At 42.2% G+C, this 18,933-nt stretch overlaps 1 protein-coding gene across 1 annotated transcript in view; it reads left to right on the top strand.

Annotated features, from left to right (window-relative positions):
* The window catches only part of ank1b (ankyrin 1, erythrocytic b), a 64,746-nt gene that overhangs the window by 44,346 nt on the left and 1,467 nt on the right, over positions 1–18,933 (top strand). The window contains exons 24-41 of the mRNA XM_070924171.1: positions 609–732; positions 901–964; positions 1,338–1,450; positions 2,612–2,836; positions 3,106–3,260; positions 3,442–3,653; positions 5,462–5,666; positions 5,853–5,949; positions 6,087–6,315; positions 6,752–6,880; positions 8,526–8,645; positions 9,273–9,357; positions 10,445–10,519; positions 10,610–10,741; positions 11,000–11,152; positions 11,938–12,009; positions 17,709–18,363; positions 18,507–18,777. Of these exons, the coding sequence (XP_070780272.1) occupies positions 609–732; positions 901–964; positions 1,338–1,450; positions 2,612–2,836; positions 3,106–3,260; positions 3,442–3,653; positions 5,462–5,666; positions 5,853–5,949; positions 6,087–6,315; positions 6,752–6,880; positions 8,526–8,645; positions 9,273–9,357; positions 10,445–10,519; positions 10,610–10,741; positions 11,000–11,152; positions 11,938–12,009; positions 17,709–18,363; positions 18,507–18,777 (3,116 nt within the window). The remainder of the gene's footprint in view (positions 1–608; positions 733–900; positions 965–1,337; positions 1,451–2,611; positions 2,837–3,105; positions 3,261–3,441; positions 3,654–5,461; positions 5,667–5,852; positions 5,950–6,086; positions 6,316–6,751; positions 6,881–8,525; positions 8,646–9,272; positions 9,358–10,444; positions 10,520–10,609; positions 10,742–10,999; positions 11,153–11,937; positions 12,010–17,708; positions 18,364–18,506; positions 18,778–18,933) is intronic.

The raw sequence follows: 18,933 nt of genomic DNA on the forward strand, positions 1-18,933 counted from the left end.
CATGTGATTTCATCTTTAATGGGCATGCTCACTAAAAAAAAAGCTGTCACCAGGTGCCTTGCAGTTTGCCGTCCATGCAGTGTCCTAAACCGTGTTAATATTCACTGTCTTACCAATCCTCTTCTTTCACTCCTTTTGTTTCCATTGGCTCTGGTTGTTGTTGGTTTGACTCCATTGCTTAGACTAAAATATCTGAGACTGCTTTGTGGCCATTTTCTAGTGGTTTCATGAGGGTGAGGGGATGGGAAGATGGTGGTGTAACTGCTTTCATCTATTGAGAATTGAATCAAGTAACATTATTTTGATTTAAGTGGAGAGGTCAGCCACAGTTGAAGATACTGTCACTCGTAAAAAAAAAAATGAAAAGGTCAAAATGCATTTGGGAGAAAAAGGTGAATTCCATTGGCAGATTATTACTTGATTTAAGAAACATTTTACGACTGAGTGGAAGAACTTGAGAGTTGAGATCAGCATCATTTTGCCCTGTTGTCCCCTGGTCTCGTCCTTTTCTCTCTTAATTCTTCATGTGCAACGTGTTCTTTGCCAGTTTTTCGTTTTTTCCTCTTTGTCCCTTTTGCGCCGTTCTTACCTCTTGATTTCGCCCACAGGAGACGAGTTGCTCGGGATGGATGGAGCGCGCTATTTGAAGCTTGACGACTTCAAGGACCAGGACGATGACTTCCTCTCCCCGAAGAAATCCCTTAGAGACTTTGAGGGTGGCATGGGTACCACGTAAGTCATTGTGTATTCACATTTTTACATCCGTGTCGTCTGGTAAATGGGGGGGGGGGGGGGGGGGGTCTGCAGTTAACAGAGTTTTGTGCTGGTTTTGATTTATTTTCCTGAATACCTAAATGTAATAGATGTTGTCTTACATTATTCTCCCTTCCTCTCCTACAGGCCATATTCTCCTGCAATTCCCAGGATCCCTTGTGTGTCTCCAGAGACTGTATTACTGGATCAGGTAGGCTTAACTCATGTCGTTTAGAGGGTGCTTTACATTTTGTCAGCATTTGTTTCTTTATCCAATGTATAATACCTACAATATTAAATGGTATTCTGACGATTATTTTTATCTCTTCTTTTGGCTTCTGATTTTCTCCATCTCTTTCTCTCCTCTTTTTCTGCTTTACTCTCTGCCTGCTTCTGTCTATTATGTTCTCCCACTCCTTTCATCGTGCTGTATTTTAGCTATCACCTTCTCCTCTCTTTTATTTTCTCTGTCTATCTCCTCTCTGCCGTTCCCTTCTACTGTTCTCCGTCTTAATCTTTTCAGTCATGGTTATTTTACTGCCTCTCAATTTTTCACTGCCTTTTTTCTCCCTCTCTGACCTCAGCACACCCCCGTCCCTCTGCCAAAGGAGTATGATGAAGACTCTCTTATCCCGAGCAGTCCGGCTACAGAAACTTCAGATAACGTCAGCCCTGTGGCCAGCCCGATTCACACTGGGTCAGTGAATGAAACCTATTTTCTGCATGTTAATCCTCATTTTTTATTTTTTTCATGGTAAATTATGATATTGATTGAGGCTGCTTGTCATAAAGAAGGGATTTCAGCAGACTCAGTGACATTACTAGTATTGCAAATGTATTTTAACAGTAAGACACAGATTTCTAAAGGGGGAAGACATTTTATGATCACTGATCGTCGCTGATGTCGTGACATCACTGACATCAAAACATCAATGATGCCAGAACACCAGTGATGATGATCAGTAGCCAAGACTGAACCACAGATACTCCACCCACCACTCCACCTCCTACTGTACTGGCAAATGTCAACAAATAATTACAGATATAGGGCTTTTTTCTATTATTATCCGAGGATTTGTACTGTAAATAGGCTGATACATAAATGTTGGCCACCTGAGATTCATTAACTATTTTAACCGTCCCCTTGTTTACCCTTTGTTTATATTATTCATCCATAAAAGGCCTTTAATTAAGGTATTTCCAACAAGCGTAATAATGTTAATGCAGCATAATGGTCTTTTATTAAGTCTGCCTAGTCATAATGTATGCACAGCACAATGAGTCAGCATGGGAAAATTAGAATATAAAGTGAGGGTGTTGGGGGGGGTGAACTCGTGAAAGGAGAAGAGTCACCCTGCCACACACACACACACACACACACACACACACACACACACACACACACACACACACACACACACACACACACAGACTCTCACACCTGTATGAAGCTGCCTGTCTAATGCAGCATCAAACAGCATGGGGCTTTTTTTTTTTTTTTTATCTTTTCATGTCATTCTTGCTGCACTTAGTGGCCACTCCAGATGGCCTGTCCTCCCCTGCCATACTGAGACTATCAAATGAAAAGGGCACCCACATAGTGAATTAGTGTCTCCTTAAATCACCCTGCATAAACACTGACAGAGACCAGATCAATTCAGATCACTGCTAAATAAACCACAAATGCTTTTCTGTCTCGTCAAGTATTTCCCTTGGGAAAGCCCAGTATTGGCTGTGTTCCTGTCCTGTGTTACTTAATGCTAAATGCATCTTAATAGTATTGGCGTAAAGTTTAAAGATGATTAAATGATCATCTGAACCTTTTCATTAAATCGTCGTATCGCTGTTTGACTCACAGCTTCCTGGTGAGTTTCATGGTGGATGCTCGAGGAGGCTCCATGCGCGGCAGCAGACACCACGGCCTGCGAGTCATCATTCCTCCTCGAACCTGCGCTGCACCGACGCGCATTACCTGCCGTCTGGTCAAACCTCAGAAACTGACCACACCTCCTCCGCTGGTGGAGGGGGAGGGGCTTGCTAGCCGTATCATCTCCCTTGGGCCATCCAGTATGCAGTTCCTTGGGTGAGTCAACTTTCTACTTGGTGTATTTACTGTGTTTGGACCGCTCTAAAGGATGTGTGTGTAACCATCACAGCAAATAAGTCTAACTTATTATGTGTTTGCTCACTAGTGCATACATGCGGCAGTCCCCTACATTTCTGGTGCTAATATGAAATTATTATTTATTTTCTTATTTCAAACTTACTTATGACTCTGTGTGTTAAATAAAACTTGAAAACAGGTTGAAAGACAGATTTTTATGCAGGTTGTTGTTGTTGTTTCTTCCACAGGCCAGTAATAGTGGAAATCCCACACTTTGCCTCACTGGGCCGAGGGGACCGAGAACTTGTGGTCCTTCGCAGTGAGAACGGCTCAGTCTGGAAGGAACACCGCAATCGCTATGGCGACGAAGTGCTGGAAACTATTCTGAATGGCATGGATGAAGGTCAGTATGATGGTAATGAATGAGCGTTTTTTAATTTTGATGTGTGGCCCTGGAGTTAAAGAACAAGAGGAGATGCTTTTTTAGGAGAAATATTTCTCTCATGTCTAGTTAAGGCTGGAAGTCTTGACCAGACCCTCTTTTTTTGTTTCCTCTGCGTCTCTTCGCTGCTTCCTGCTTGTAGACTTGGAGAGTCATGACGAGCTGGAGAAGAAGAGAATCCGTCGGATCATCTCCACAGACTTCCCCCTCTACTTCGCTGTGGTCTCCCGCGTTCAGCAGGAGAGCGATCTGATCGGTCCAGAGGGCGGCCGGCTGACCAGCAAGCTGGTGCCCCATGTCGAGGCTATCTTCCCCGATACGGCCGTCACCAAGAGAGTGAGACTGGGGCTGCAGGTAAGACGTTACAGTAGAGGGAGAGACATATGGGTGAGGAGGTATGATGAAGAGTAGAGGGAATTGCAGATTTATCATCTTTCATAATTGCTTGGGTGTTTGTTATTTTACTTGTACAACAGAGACAATCTGGTGCTTTTCAGGAGGACAGATGTTTGAATTACAAACCAGCTGACTCTCATTCTGTGACTCAATGGTCTGTGCCAACGTGTTTACCTGTTTGTGCTGCATTCAGTCTCTTTGAGTTGAGATTTGAGGGATTTCACATCCTGAAGTTGATGTTGTGTCTGTTTGACAAATGAGCCTGAACATGTGAGAGTTGTGCCATCAGTCATTGAGAGTGAACGTGTACGCTATACTGCAGACTGCAGACAGATGCTTTATTCTGACTTTAATTTTGTGAATGTTGATGTTTGAAGGAAGTTCATGAATTGTCGCATGAGATGTTTGCATCTATGACAAGCAGCGAATCCATTTTTGATTCTGTAGTTTTTGATCCAGTCGAATTCCAAATTATAGAGAAGCATAGACATTTGTTTGCACTAATTTCCCATTTACTGCAAGTCACATTAATGTAATTTCCCTGTCTTACACGTCTTGTAGTTTAGAATCTAAAGCACTATGATATGCTGGTCAGCAGCAATGTAAAATATGCATGGTTGTAGTAAATGGCTAAAGTTTTCAAAAACAGCGGTATGGTGAAACATTAACCTACCTATTAGATATAGATTATTTTGACTTGGTTTAAAAGCTTAATGATGTCTCTATATTATTACATATTTATGACTGATATTTATCATATTTATCTGATTGGTGCATGGAAGTATGTGACATCACCTTTTTTCTAACTTCAAGCCTGTCAAAAAAGCAAAGACAAAAACAGAAATGCAGAAATCTCTCATGTGAAGCAACCAAAGCTGTGTGTGTGAAGGAGTCCGTTACTGACAGTGTTTTATTGAGAAAACAGGTTTTCAGGGCCTGTAAAATACTATATGACATAAAGTGTTATAATATAATACATCACTCTGCACCCTGCAAAGAGCCAACATGACCTGAGGAGGATCTCAGCCTGTCATACCATCCTGCATCCTTTCTAAATTAGCATTTGCAACACGTGGCGTCTGTCCTGCCAAACGGGAGCGTTTGGCAAATGTGTGGTTTACTGTCACTCATCCAGGCCTCCTCAGACACACATATGGGAACTTGGCACACCCTCATGCTGACTGCCTCTTTTCACGCAAACACCTCCGCTTGGTTTTGTTTTGTCATGACAGAAAGATTATGGCAGATTATGGGTTCTACATTTCAGTTTTTTTGGTCACTTCACTGTACGTTGTTTACATTGTCTGTCAAAGCGCTGATTTGTCACAGCACTGAAGCTATTAAAGGGAACGGCATGAGTTTTGCTTTGCCTTATGCTGCTCTGTTTATGTTTTCCTTTTTATCCAGCCATTCATCACTCCTCAGTTCCCTGATTTAAGTTGTGAGCCACACTGACCGAGCTGGTGCACTGATCTGAGTTGGGTCAGGTGTGAAATATGAATTGGTTGCATGTGTGAGTATGGCTGTGAGTTTGATGTTTCAGTCTATTGCACATGTGTTGTTCTGTTTTCTTTTTGTATCCTCCCCGTATTTCTATTTCCTGCCTATGTACCTATACTTCCTTCAGCTTTGATATTGTGCTTGTACTTGAGTTTATCTTTCACATAGTTTATGTACCCAGCCTTCGTCACCTCCATATCCTTTAAACTGTCTTTTCTGACGTCCTCCTTTTTTAATAACCTTTTCCCCCACCGCCTCCACCTCAGGCGCAGCCAATTCCCGATGAACTGCTGACTCGGCACCTTGGTAACCAGGCGACCTTCAGCCCAGTGGTTACCATCGAACCACGCCGACGCAAATTTCACCGTCCAATCGGATTGCGCATCCCTTTGCCACCATCCTGGCGGGAGAGTCCTCGGGATGCAGGGGAGGGTGATACCACCAGCTTGCGCCTCCTCTGCAGTGTCATTGGTACGATCCATCTGGAAATTAATTAAAAAGACAAGAAGTTTGCCAACTTTTCTGTGAAGTAATGACTTTCTGTATTGATGATGTACATATAACATCAAATGTGCCATAAAAGGGTGTATGTAGGCATCTGTTATCTGCCCTTGGTTATCAGGGCATGAATGACACAGGGTGGTTGTTGTGTCTCAGGTGGCACAGCACCGGCTCAGTGGGAAGACATCACTGGAACTACCAAGCTGATGTACGCCCACAACTGTGCCAACTTTACCACCAATGTTTCTGCGAGGTGAGCCCCACAACAGTAATCAATACACATGTATTACCAGTGAGCCTTCCTTCCCTGCTCTCTTGCACACTTCTGAATATTAATCAGATTTCTATCTGCCACTTTCCTCCTCTTTTCTCTTCTTCTACTTCATCCAGATTCTGGCTGGCAGACTGTCCACGCACGGCAGAAGCGGTGACCTTTGCCAATTTGCTGTACCGGGAGTTGATGTCCGTTCCGTATATGGCCAAGTTTGTTATTTTTGCCAAGATGAATGAAGCACGCGAGGGACGCTTGCGTTGTTACTGCATGACAGATGATAAGATGGACAAAACCCTGGAGCTGCATGAAAACTTCACCGAAGTGGCCCGCAGTCGAGACATCGAGGTCAGCACGGAGGCAAAGGAAAATGTTGCCAAGCTCACAAAAAGGGAAAGCAGGGGGGTTATGTCTTTCACTCGTGACAAATGTTTTTTAACTGCGATTGGCTTTCGTTTCTAAAGAATTTATACAATATGATTGAATTGTGGCCACTCAAAATTCACACTTGGTATAGAAGATCCAAGAGGAGAAACAATTCCATTTTTTTTCTTTTCATGATGAAAAGAAAGACGGCTAACTTCATCTCTGGCATTGCTCCATCTTGGGAGGCACGATCCTGCGAGTAGAGAGTTCTCTGCAGTACAGAGGGCCAGGCGTTTGTGTCTTGTGATATCGATCCACCCTCTGGCTGTTTTACAAGGGTCAAGCCTTTCTCAGATTCTCTAGCTGTTAGGATTTATCTTGTCACCCTTAACATTTTGTGCAACCCCCCCCCCCACAGCTGATGGAGGGCATGCCGCTGCACCTGGAGTGTTCTGGGAACCTGGTGCCCATCAGGAAGGCCACCCAGCAGCCTCGCAGCTTCAGCTTCCAGGCCTTCAGAGATAACCGGCTGCCCGTCTCTGTCAAGGTCTGTCTCTATCCGACTGTTCACGTGCCTGCTTTTCTGATCACTCGCTACGTATTCATACAGTATTGTGGTTTTGTTTGTCCAGTTGTTGGGTTCAGTGTGTCACGGATCCTCTCGCCAGTTTAGTCAGTTTCCCCCCTGAGCACCCTCCTGCTGATCACCCAAACAACCTGTTCATATGGTGGTTTTCGTGTGCTTTCCTTTTCACTGTCATATCTGTCAGGCAGTCTTTCAGTTTGTCTCACCGTTAGCATGTAAAGGTTTAGATAACAGCACTGTGTTCTCACAGCTCTCTCTCAGCACCACAGTAACAAGAAAGTTAAATCTACGCCTGAAAAAAAGCGATTCATTAATACAGTATGACGGTATATCAATAAGAATTATTATTTTTGATAATTTGTGATATATTGATACATTTCTCGATCTGTGTATGTCTGTCAGTCAGTCCATCCTTCGTGGTTTTCAAATCGTCATGTTAAATCATTCTTTCTCAACAAATGTTAAAAAGCTAAACGTTGTCCCTGATTCTTTTTTTGGTTCTTTTTCTATTTTGTTTTGATCAAATTTATTTTCAATGAATGTGTAATAATAAATACCTACCTAATATGTAATGCTACACTGTTTTTTGAGCGTTTCCCTTGGGTTAAAGATGCATCACTGTTAAATCTTTTTTCTGATCATAATTGTCATTTCTTAGTCCCTTTTTATCCTTCTGCATTTAATTGATGTTGTTTAAATCCCCTCTCTTGCGCAGATGTTTTCATACTGTGTGTGCCTTTTTCATATCTGTCTTATGTCATTTGTTTGTGTTTTCTTTGGTTTGTTCATTTTATTTGGTCATCCAAATCTACAATTTGTCTGTCGGTTCCTTTCTGTGTTTCTGTGTCTGTCCCTGTGACACACACTACTGTTCAGTATCAGCTAAATGAATACTTTGATAAATATCTTTTCATTGTGGTGTAGCCAAGCAACAAACAACTTACTTATCTACCTGTCGACTCTCTTGGGTAATCGTTTGCATGTCCTGTGACTCCCTCACTTTCTTTGCCTGCCTTCCAATCTTGCGGCCTTGCCTGTCTGTATGTGTCTGTCTCACTGTCTCTCTTTCTCTCTCTCACGGTCACTCTGTAACTGTCTGGTCTGACAGACGTCCAGGTAAAATGTGCAGGTAAATCTCTCCCTCTCGCCTGCCTGTGGACTGCTTCCATCCCTGTTTCCCCCTGCTTCTCGTCCCATGTTACTGCGCCACATGCTCGAGACATTGTGGAGGGATCTAATACCCGTTTTGATCTGTTCTTTCTTCTCCTTCTCCTCCTCCTCTGTCTTGCTATTTCATTCTCTTCTTTTCTCATCTGTTCTGTCTCTTACCCTGTCTCTTTGTTTCATTTCCTTCTTTTCCTCTTTGCTTAATCCTTTTGTTCGCCCTCCTCTCTTCCATTCCTCTATCTATTTTCTTCTTTTTCCTCCATTTTCTCTCTCAATATTCTTCTTCTTCCTCTTCTTCTTCTTCTTCTTCTTCTTCTTCTTCTTCTTCTTCTTCTTCTTCTTCTTCTTCTTCTTCTTCTTCTTCTTCTTCTTCTTCTTCTTCTTCTCCTTCTTCTCCTTCTTCTTCGTCTTCTCTCTGTCTGTCATTTCTCTATGTTAGGTCAGAGATAGTAACAAAGACGCCACTGGGTTTCTTTCCTTTCTGCGGAAGTGCACCAAGTACGAGGACACACAGCACGTACTGTGTAACCTTAACATAACCATGCCACCATGTGTCAAGGTAAGGACTAGCTTGCAAACACCTCCCCGCAAGCATAAATACAATGGCTAATGTCATGTTACTTACTTACCAAGTGTGGTGGGTTAGGTGGGATTTAGTTAGCCATTACTTGTCACACCTGATTGGCTAGAGGACAGGAAGACTATAAGGTATACTCTATGTGTTATTCATGGAGAACCTCATTTGATCATTTGTCCCAGGTTGAAAATGTGTACAATATCTATTCAACAACAAATTGACTATTTTTGTTTAGTCTAGTTCCCAATAATTTATTTCACTGTTGGACTCACAGACTGTCTTAAAGGGCAAACACCTTATTTCTACTAAGCTTCCACTTGTATTCTCTGCTGTATATTGTACATGGATTATTGTTACGGCAGGGTGTTCTTTTGGAAAATGACCACAATGACCAAAAAGATCAAAGTCCAATCTATTGATACATATATTAAAATATTACATGCTCATATTTATGTAACATTTCATTGTACCAGCAGTCCGCCAAAGCTTTACATAGTGCTAACATGCTGCAGGCCAAACAGTGGCCGTTAAAAGGATAAAAAGTGCTACATTGATGACACTTCAGACTATAATTATAATGTGATTTTGTTGTTTTCATTAATTCTTTAGGTTGTTGGAAGTGAGGAGCGTAGGCGGACCTTAACCCCCCTCGCCCTGAGGGAACGCTACAGTGCTCTGAACGAGCCTGGTGTGGGTGAGTCCTTGTCCGCCCGACCTTCAGCCCTCTCCTGATTTATACACAGTGGAGACGGGCACTGAATGTTGCTCTGCCCCTTTACCCACAACCCTTTCGCTTCCCACTCTGCCCTCTCTATTTCCCCCTATCTGTCTTGCGTGCACGCATGGCACAAAGACTGAGCCTGCTCTACAGTATGCCCCAGAGTTCTCTGCAGTGCAGTTAGAGGAAATAATAATGAATGCGTGACCAAAAGATGAGCAGCAGTCCCCAACATGACCCAAAATGGCTCCATGACACGTGGCAAATTAGCCTTCTCTTTCCTGAGTGTCCTGGTAGCTATGACAACAGATGAATGACTTCTGTGATTGGTTTGCATGGCGCTGGTGTCTCCACTGCGATTTCCAATGGCATGGCAGCAGATACTGATAGCATTAGCACTGTAGCTTAGCACTGGGAATGGGCAGGACCTCGCAGTGGAGCTAGACAGAGGAGTCCTCATATTGATTGGCCTGTAGTAAACAGATGGTTGGTTTAAACGTTGGTGATGGCGGGGGGCTGGAAGGGGAAAGGCCTTTTCTGTCTATCAAATACACAGCGCTGCTACATTGCACCTCAGTCCCTCTATAATGGTTTCTGAATGCTACTTTGATTGGTGGGACGTGCACTTGAATGAACCCCAGACTCTAACCTTATGGTGTGCTAACCCTGAAGATTATTTGGACAAAAACAATGTTGTGGGTATTGCTTATTTTCTTCAACAGAACAATACTTTTGTCAAGGTAAGTATTGCTATTAGCAATTTTAATAGCAAGTCAAGTCTTTTAGGACACAGAAGATTTATTGAAACATGGATAATTGGAAAATCTCATAGCTACTGTCAGTATTTGAGTATTTGTCAGTAACACACATTTGGACAGTCCAAAGTTGATATTATCTGTCCACTAAATCCCAACATTAACCCTGATCCAAGCACTGAATACATATAGACTGCTTTGACACAACATTTTACTTTTAATTAAAGTCAGAGTTACTATCTCCTTAGTTCAGTAAATGTATACTCATTTGTCTTAGTGACACAGGCATTTTCTTTCTTTCTTTTTAGCCACAGTGAATGCCATGGAGAGGACTGAGATCAAGATCAACATCATATCTGAACAGCTGGGTTTGAGCTGGGCAGGTTAGTCAGTCAAAAGATCAGAGCAGCTATCTATCTACTGGATCTGTCTGTGTTTGTTTGTAGCTATTTATCTACTTGTCCATTTGTCAGAGTTGGCACGCGAGCTTCAGTTTGGTGTGGACGACATCAATAGGATCCGTGTGGAGAATCCCAACTCCCTGTTGGACCAAAGCGCCGCCCTGCTCAACCTGTGGGCCAGCAGAGAAGGCAAAAGGGCCAAAAGTAAGTATGACAGTATTGTATATCTCTTAGAAATTACTGGCATCACAAAATCAAATTATTCATCTCTTTTTTCGACTATTTAATTGTCAGATTAACTATATTTTTTGACTCTGGCTGTCTACAAGGCATCCTGTTTCCACAGACTACTCTCTGACTTCCCATTTTTCTGGACTTCCCTGTGCTCACACTTCTCTGTTCCTCTCTCTTATTTTTTCTTTTTATCCGTCTCCCACCCCCCTCGATCTGTTTCCATCTCAGTGGAGAGCCTGTACACTGCACTGAAAAACATCGATCGTGCAGACATCGTAACCTCTCTGGAGGGTCCACAGCCAGGACCTGGTTCTTCAGAGGAGGGTGCCTGTCGTCTCAGCGACCGCGACTCCACCCTGCTGTCCCCCAGTGTCCTCAATGGTAAGACGCACAGACAGATCAAACATCACACAGGACTTGTAATGTTCAAATCAGTATCCTTATCAATGAACAGTGCTCTTCAACAAGTGATGTAATCTTGTATTTAGTCGTGACCTTTAATCACCAAGGTTAGATCATTTCATTTTTTTTCCATAGCATGTTATGAATCCATTTGTTTTAAGACGTTTTAAGAATCTTCCACTACTGAAAATGTTAGGTGACATGAGTGAGATTTAGGGTGAATATAAGATGAAATACTGTAAATGTGGAATGAATACTCAGCATAGACTGATTGTTTGATTGTCCCATGATGATCTGTAACGATCAGAAATGGAAAGTTTACAGGAATTTCCTGCTCAAGCAGAATTCGGAAGGGAAGTTAATCAGAGGCTCGGTTACTTCAACTGCCAAGTACAGTGTGTTTACTTGGTAATATTTGCAGAGATATAGATCGTGAGGAATAGGAACTCAGTGGTTCAAAGAGAATTACAAAGCTGAATGTTATAAGAATATTCACTGAAAAACAGAACTTCTCTATGTTGATTAAAAATCCACATGATTCTACGCTTATTTCACAATTATTCCTCTAGTCAATCAAAAGCTTCTTTTTTTTTTTAAATAAATGTATTAGTCACAACAGCTGGTATAGTCAGCACTGCTAAAAATCTGAGACAGAATTCTTCAACACAACGTGAGCTGTTGTTTACTTTCCACCTCTGTAAACCTCCCTGCTTCCCTTTGAGTCTGGGGTAACAGCCATTTTACCTTTTCTGTTGCTCCACAAGAGGTCACGGACACAAGGCCACCGCGCCTAGTGCGCAAGCCGCAAGTTATTAGACCCCGGTTTTTCAGAAGGGGTAAGTTGAAGTTGAACTCGGGCTGCATGGTGGTTTGCTGCTCATGACATGATGATGATGATGATGATGATGATGAACCTCAGAGGATGTTTTTGAGGTCTGAGGAATGGTGTCATTCTCCCACCATGAACCTGGCCTTTTGCAGCATGCACTAACACCGCCTCTGTGCATTCCTCACTGGGGCACAAGTCATTTTTGTTTCAGTTACAGTTTTTCACACCTCATACTTGAGCCCTGAACATGACGGTTCTTATTCTTCTCACGTAATATGAGAAACGAGGATAACTCCCTTTTGCTATTAAGGATTTTAAGAGTTAACAGAGACATTTAAGGCCAAACAAGCCAACACTTAACGTATGGGTAATTCCGTTCAGTTAAGGATGTTTGAGATTGTTTAGATTAGAGTACGTGCGTCTATGTGAGTGTGTACACACATACATGAGTGTGTGTGTACATACGTGTGTGTGTATGTCTGGGATGGATACACTAGTCAAAAGTGGCGCTAGTACACAGATGTTAGTGTGGTCTGGGCCTTCATACCTTGTTTCTATCCCTCCCTCTTTCTTTCTTTCTTTCTTTCTTTTTTTCTGTCTTTCTCTTTCTTTCCCTGAGAACAAGACAGAGTTTCACTTTATTGACAGCAGACATTGTAACGTAACTGCAGTGTTCTAGCTGTCTCGGAATTGTGTCTTTAGCTCAGGACAGTCTCTCTCTCTCTGTCCTACTTTCAGTCTGTCTCTGAGCCTATGACATGTCATATCTGCTGCCCAGCCGCCCTGCTCCTCCTCCTCCTCCTCCTCCTCCTCCTCCTCCTCCCCTCTCCTGCTCTTCTTCCTCACAGCTCTTCCTGTCCGACCTCTGACCTCATATGACCTCATGTTGACCTCTGGGCCTCCTCCTCTCTTGTCATCTTGTTTTCCCGCGCTCCTCCCTCGTTCAGTCGAGCGGGGACCCTCTCCTCCTCTCTCAATCCAGCTCTGTGTGTGTACTACAGTTTGTGCATGTGCATGCTGCATGCTTTGCTGTTACAGTATCTGTGTGTGTGTGTGTGTGTGTGTGTGTGTGTGTGTGTGTGTGCGTGTTTCAGACCTGGGCTGTAGGTAATAGTAGCTGAATTTGTTAGTATTCAAAGAAAATCAAGAAAACCACTTTATTTAATTTGGCTTGCAAGGAATTTATGTGTATGAATATTTTGTCTTGTTTGAAATGCCTTGCAAGATAAACTAGGCTCACTTCAATACTTTAGACACATCAAAATATCTTAAAATACATTTTTACCCGGGTCTATTTAAGAGTTTTGTCTGTACAATGACTGAGACTTGTGAGTGAGGAGTTTCCTGAACAAAATAAATTTTGCTGTTTGCTGTTTTTGACATCTTTATGTGCATGGCATGCTTTCAATGTATGAAGTTTTCTTCACAGTGTAAAATGTTTTCTCTCTTCAATGCGTGAATTTTAGTCTTGTTTTTAATGCTATATTAACAAACAAATGGGTTTTCTTTTTTTCCTTTTCTGTAAAATAAATGGTATAATTTTATGCTGTAACACATGGTCGGCTGCGTAGCACATAATGTTCAATCTACAATGTTGCTGTGACATGATGTCTTTCATTCATGGGCAAAATAACTAACTAAAGTAAGTAAATTATTCTCGAATAAATGAGACTCATAAATGGGACTTTTTTTTACGAAGGCTTATTAGGGCCATTGTAGGTAAAAGAAAAAGCAATTACAGCTTCTTAAGTGGTTCCTTGACAAAACAGCACAATTTTTCAGAGTGAAATCTGGTAAATTTATGATCTCAGAGAATATTCAAGTTTTTTTCTCGTAAATATACCACTTTAATCCCAACGAATATCCAAGTTTGTTTTTCTCATAAATGCATGACTTGGATCTCGTAGAGTTTTTTCTCAGAATATTACCACCCCCCACTCCCGGCTTTTTTTTTTTTACCTACAGTGGCCCTATTACGGATTTGTACTTTTTTGTCTTATTTTATAAAGAAAACGTTTTTTTTTTGTGCAATTATGTTGAGTATTTCACACGTCTGTAGATGTCAAAGAAATTATTTTATTGAAATTCTGACATCAACCTACATCCAGATATTTAATTCGATTTTCAGTGTTTTGCCCAAGTCTGATGACGGACTCACTGTTAACATTGTCTGAACGTTATCTGCTCACAGGAATATTGCTGTGAGGTGTGTTTGTTTATTGGTTTTGGGCGTGTGTGATTATTTCTGATTATTTCTGTATTTCTGTAAAGTGTGTCCTCATCTGTATTTTGATATGAGTGCAGTATTGTGTGCATATGTATATGTGTGTGCGTGTACAGTGGTAAAGTGAGTAGCGTGCTGTGCAGTGTGTTGTCCTTTTTTTTGTCCTCTTGTGCCATGACAATCTCTGTGGAGTTTATTTGTGCTGCACTTCATCCTTTGCCTTTGACACTGTGTGTGTGTTTGTGTTTAAATAGCAGGAATGAAGGGAAAGGCTAACCCAGATTCATCTGAACTCATTCTAACTCTCATTATTCTGACTCATTCCTCCCTGATCACCTCATTCTGATGCCACCTCTCATCCTCCTGGCCCTGTACCATCCCAGAAACACACACACACACACACACACACACACACACACACACACACACACACACACACACACACTTACTCACAGTTTAGTCCATTAGCACAAAAACGGAGGACTATTGCTTACACAGTAAAGAGGTATTTCACCCATTAATACACACTTTGTTTTAACTGATCTGAGTTGTTATGGATTCTATTAGAAGAAGTTTTAGTTTTTTTCGCTCCACAGTTGTAAGATTTTATTTATGGTAAGTGCTAACAAACTGCTGTCAAAATGCTGTCAACTTATTTGCATTGATTAATCTGACCTGGAAGCATTTAAATAGAAATGCGCTTATTGGCAGGTCAGGTAAAGTAGACTTTTCTATATTGTTTCACTCAATCATTTCCTGTCCATAGCTGGACCTTGATGACTTACTGGATATATGTACCATGGGTTGCTTCTGCAAAAAACATACGTCAACTTTACTGAAAATTTGAAAAACCTCCCTGAGGATCTAGGTGTTATGCTTAACTATCAGGTTAATCTTGGACAGTATCTTGGTAGCAATGAGTCACTGAGTTACTTTCTGTTTCTACTAGATATCACTCTATAAAAGTCATACATTCTTATTTAGCATTCTTTGTGATTTTATTCTTTAGATTAATTATATTCCTTCACAATCATAATAAATGCTTTTAAATAAACAGAATTTTTGAAATGAATGGAATGAGGGAAATATAGTTATATATACTGCCTCAAAGTGACACATTAGTCATTGCAATTCATCAGACACGAGCTGTAATTAATTCCCCTTTGCCTCTCGTCACTATTTGGGCCTGGTTACAGGACAGGACAGAAAATACTGAATATTTTAGCTTTTGATTACAATATTGTATTACAAAGGGACATTTTTCAATATTATAAGCAATATTTTAACAAGGTCCATTTGTAGAAACTGCCTGGAAAGTTAAAATGAAAGGATTGTGCTCTCACTATTCCTTTGGTTGTTCTTTGAAAGCTTCATCTCAGCCGCACTGCTATAAGGCGTCTACTTAGTTTTCAGATGTTTAATCTGTCAGCCTGATACACAAGGTGACATCATACATTGGTGAATTAGGGCGCTGAAGCAGAACAGTGTGAACAGGGTGAAGTACTCCTTTACTGTTCAATTTCACCTTCTTCCATTCATCTTAACTCATTGATGCAAACATTTAACAAAAACATTTTACTTAGAGCAATCAGGCAATCCCCAATCCAAACCTGTCACATACCAACTTCAAATACCACCAAAGACAACATATAGATTATTAGCTTTTATCATGTTACGCTTAGATAATATGTAATGAATCAAAATGCCGCTCAAATGATCAAAAGTGAACAAAGGAAAAAAACACCAGCAGTGAATTATGTTCTACCTCCATTAAAAACTTCTAGACAGCATCAGAAGAATTTAAATAACAAAAAACAAACTGTTCTCATTATACTTTATAAATCAAAATATAAATACAGCTTGTGATATGAATGTGAATCAGATTATTAATATACCACATATTTGTTTTGCCCTGAAATTAATATCATAAAGAATAATAGAAAAATGATCACTGAATATAACGTGTGTTTGTGTGTGTCCTTGTGTATTTCGCTATTGTTGCAGTGAATGACGTCTTGGTAATAGAACCAAAGTAAAACTAAAATACCCACCAAAAAAGTATTTTGTCATACATTCATAAAGTGTTGAATAATGTTTGATATCCCAACAGTCATTTATTCATTTACAATCAATTCATCAATTAACTTACAGAATAATACAAAATAATACATGTGATACAGGTGATTGATTATACGTCAGTTTAGAATAAAATCTAGACCAAGTTGTGATACTGCCTTCATTAACAATACAAATCAATTACAAAAAAAAACAGAATAGGTTTGTCTAATGTACATGTGCATTAGTGTGTGTGTATATGTGTGTGTGTGTACACTGACCTTTATTTGGATGCTTGGGACGCAGACATACAAATGCATGACTCTGATGTGTAACTACAGGAGAAAGCAAAAGCAAGCAGCAACTTGCATTTTCCTTTGCAGAATCTGCAAGATGCTGCTGACTCCCACTCAGGAGCCTGTGACGAGGGTTGGAACGATAGTAGAGACGTTTTATCATAACTTTGGTATTTGCATCACAGCTGCTGGGATATCGTAGAAAAGGAACTTCATCCAATCAGCTGCCTAGAATAGTTTGTCAATCCTGACAAAGTACGGCACCCAGCCTCTGCCTTGATTGGTCAACAGCAACAGTGATCTAAAGAAGAACAAGTCTAAAATGCTGTTTGAAATTGTCTGAACACGTATCTGTGAGGGCCAGATTTCAAATGCACAGCACTTCCTTTAACTATTGTAATTTCATTATTGGCTGGATGTAAATCCAACAGCTTTTATGGACCTTTTTGATCATCTTTGCCGGCTTCTTAATGAGCCGCAGTTGCAATCAGGATACGAAAATCCAATTGGAGCACTTTTCTCAGGTGATACTGTGTTACTGATGATAAACATATATCGTGCCAACCCCACAATCAATATACTGTATAACTCTAGACTCACCGTTCTTTCGCTTATCAAGGAACACAGTGTATGTTCTGCAGATTCACTTTCTTACATGGTAGCAAACTAGAGCCCTGCACCATTCACCTCACAGACAATGGATGATACACCAAAACCCCTGCGACCCTCACCTCACTCTTATTGCTGTGTCCCAATGACAATAATCTAAAGAGCTATGGATCAAACCAACAAACAGAAGGACATCAGTCCAAATATTTATACATCAATTAGACCAATCAACTGAAACTGAAAGTAGTGTAAAACATACTGGCTGGGGGTCAGATTGCTGGCTTAGGATCAATATATCTTCCTTTTCACTCTTAATGAAATGGATTGAAGGATATCTTAATCCTAAATTCATGGCTTTATAAAGACGGACTCTAGTCTCTTTCCTGGTATATTGGGACAGGGCTGAGCCCCACTGTTTCCTCATAGGTTGGAGAAACAGTCGATCCACCACCTCCCCATCCTCCCCCTGGCTGTGCCTGCGGTGTTAGTCTTTCTCTTGTCTCGCCCCTGTCCCCCCTCCAGGTTATGGGCTGGTGCAGGAGGAGCTGCTGTCCCCGGCCTCCATGCAGTACAGCTTGCCCTCTCCACTGGGCGTAGAGCCTTACTGGCAGGAGGTCTCCAGCCTCGAGTGCGCCCCCATCGCCACCACTGAGGAAGACACGTTAATGGAGATGTCGGACGTTCAGGTGTGGCCAGCGGGGGTCAGCCCCTCGCTGGTTACAGTGGAGGACTCGTCACTAGAGGGCAGCAGTCGGGCTGACGATTCAGAGGGCGCCACGCTCTCCCTTCCCTGCAGCTTGGGTCGCCCGAGCAGCGGAGCCAGCGGGGCCAGCGGCTCCATCATGGAGCTGGAGGAAGAGGAGGAGGAGGAGGAGGAGGAAGGGGAGGTTGAGGAGGAGGAGGCACCACAGGAGCCAGCAAGTGCGCTGGCAGAAAGGGACAGGGTGAGGGCCAGTGGCGCTGTTCCCAAGGTCAACCTAAACGGCCAGCTGGGAGGTCAGAGGTCGGATGGAAGGAGAGGGGAGGCCCTCACAGCAGGAGGAGGAGCATATGGAGGTGGAGGTGTAGGGCTGGGTTCAGTGGAAGGGGTTTCTGTTGTTGCAGGCCAGCAGGTGTATGCCCAGCGGTGTGAGATGTTGGGACTGAGTCGAGCTTCGGAGCACAATGGAGATAACCGGTACGTCGTCTATAACTGTAATCAAAGCCATGTGTTGTTTTCCACTATTTGTACTCCAAATGGCAACATATCTCCTTTATCACTCTGTTTTATTATTTCTTTCTTTCTCTCTCCTTTTGCTATATTTGCATTTTGCTCTCCAGAGTGGTGGGAGGCGGAGCATTTCAACCCTACTTACCAGACCGGGACTCCTTGCAGGGCTGGGTGGGCTCGATGTCATCGGGACGGGACGGCAGCGTGCCAGGCTTGCGCGTGGCCCAGGAGGCTCTGCTGACTCCGGTGTGTGACACGGGTTACTCTCATGTGCTGCGTGGGCGCCTCCTGCAGGGCACGCAGCCCTTTGACAGGGGGCTGGGCTTCTCTCACCAGGAGGCGGGCCAACGTGCTTGGGAACAGGAGCAGAGGCGGGGCCAGGTCAGGTTGCCGACCACCCGCCGCTTCCTGCGCCTGGAGGGGGAATATCTCTGTCCATCCCTTTTATCTTTTTTGAATTATCAGATGGGAAGACAGTCATTCAGTTTGATTTATTTGCTCACGACCATCAACAATTTTAGTCTCACTTAACAAGTC

The sequence above is a fragment of the Enoplosus armatus genome, chromosome 18, assembly GCF_043641665.1.
Source record: "Enoplosus armatus isolate fEnoArm2 chromosome 18, fEnoArm2.hap1, whole genome shotgun sequence".
Lineage (NCBI taxonomy): Eukaryota > Metazoa > Chordata > Actinopteri > Centrarchiformes > Enoplosidae > Enoplosus > Enoplosus armatus.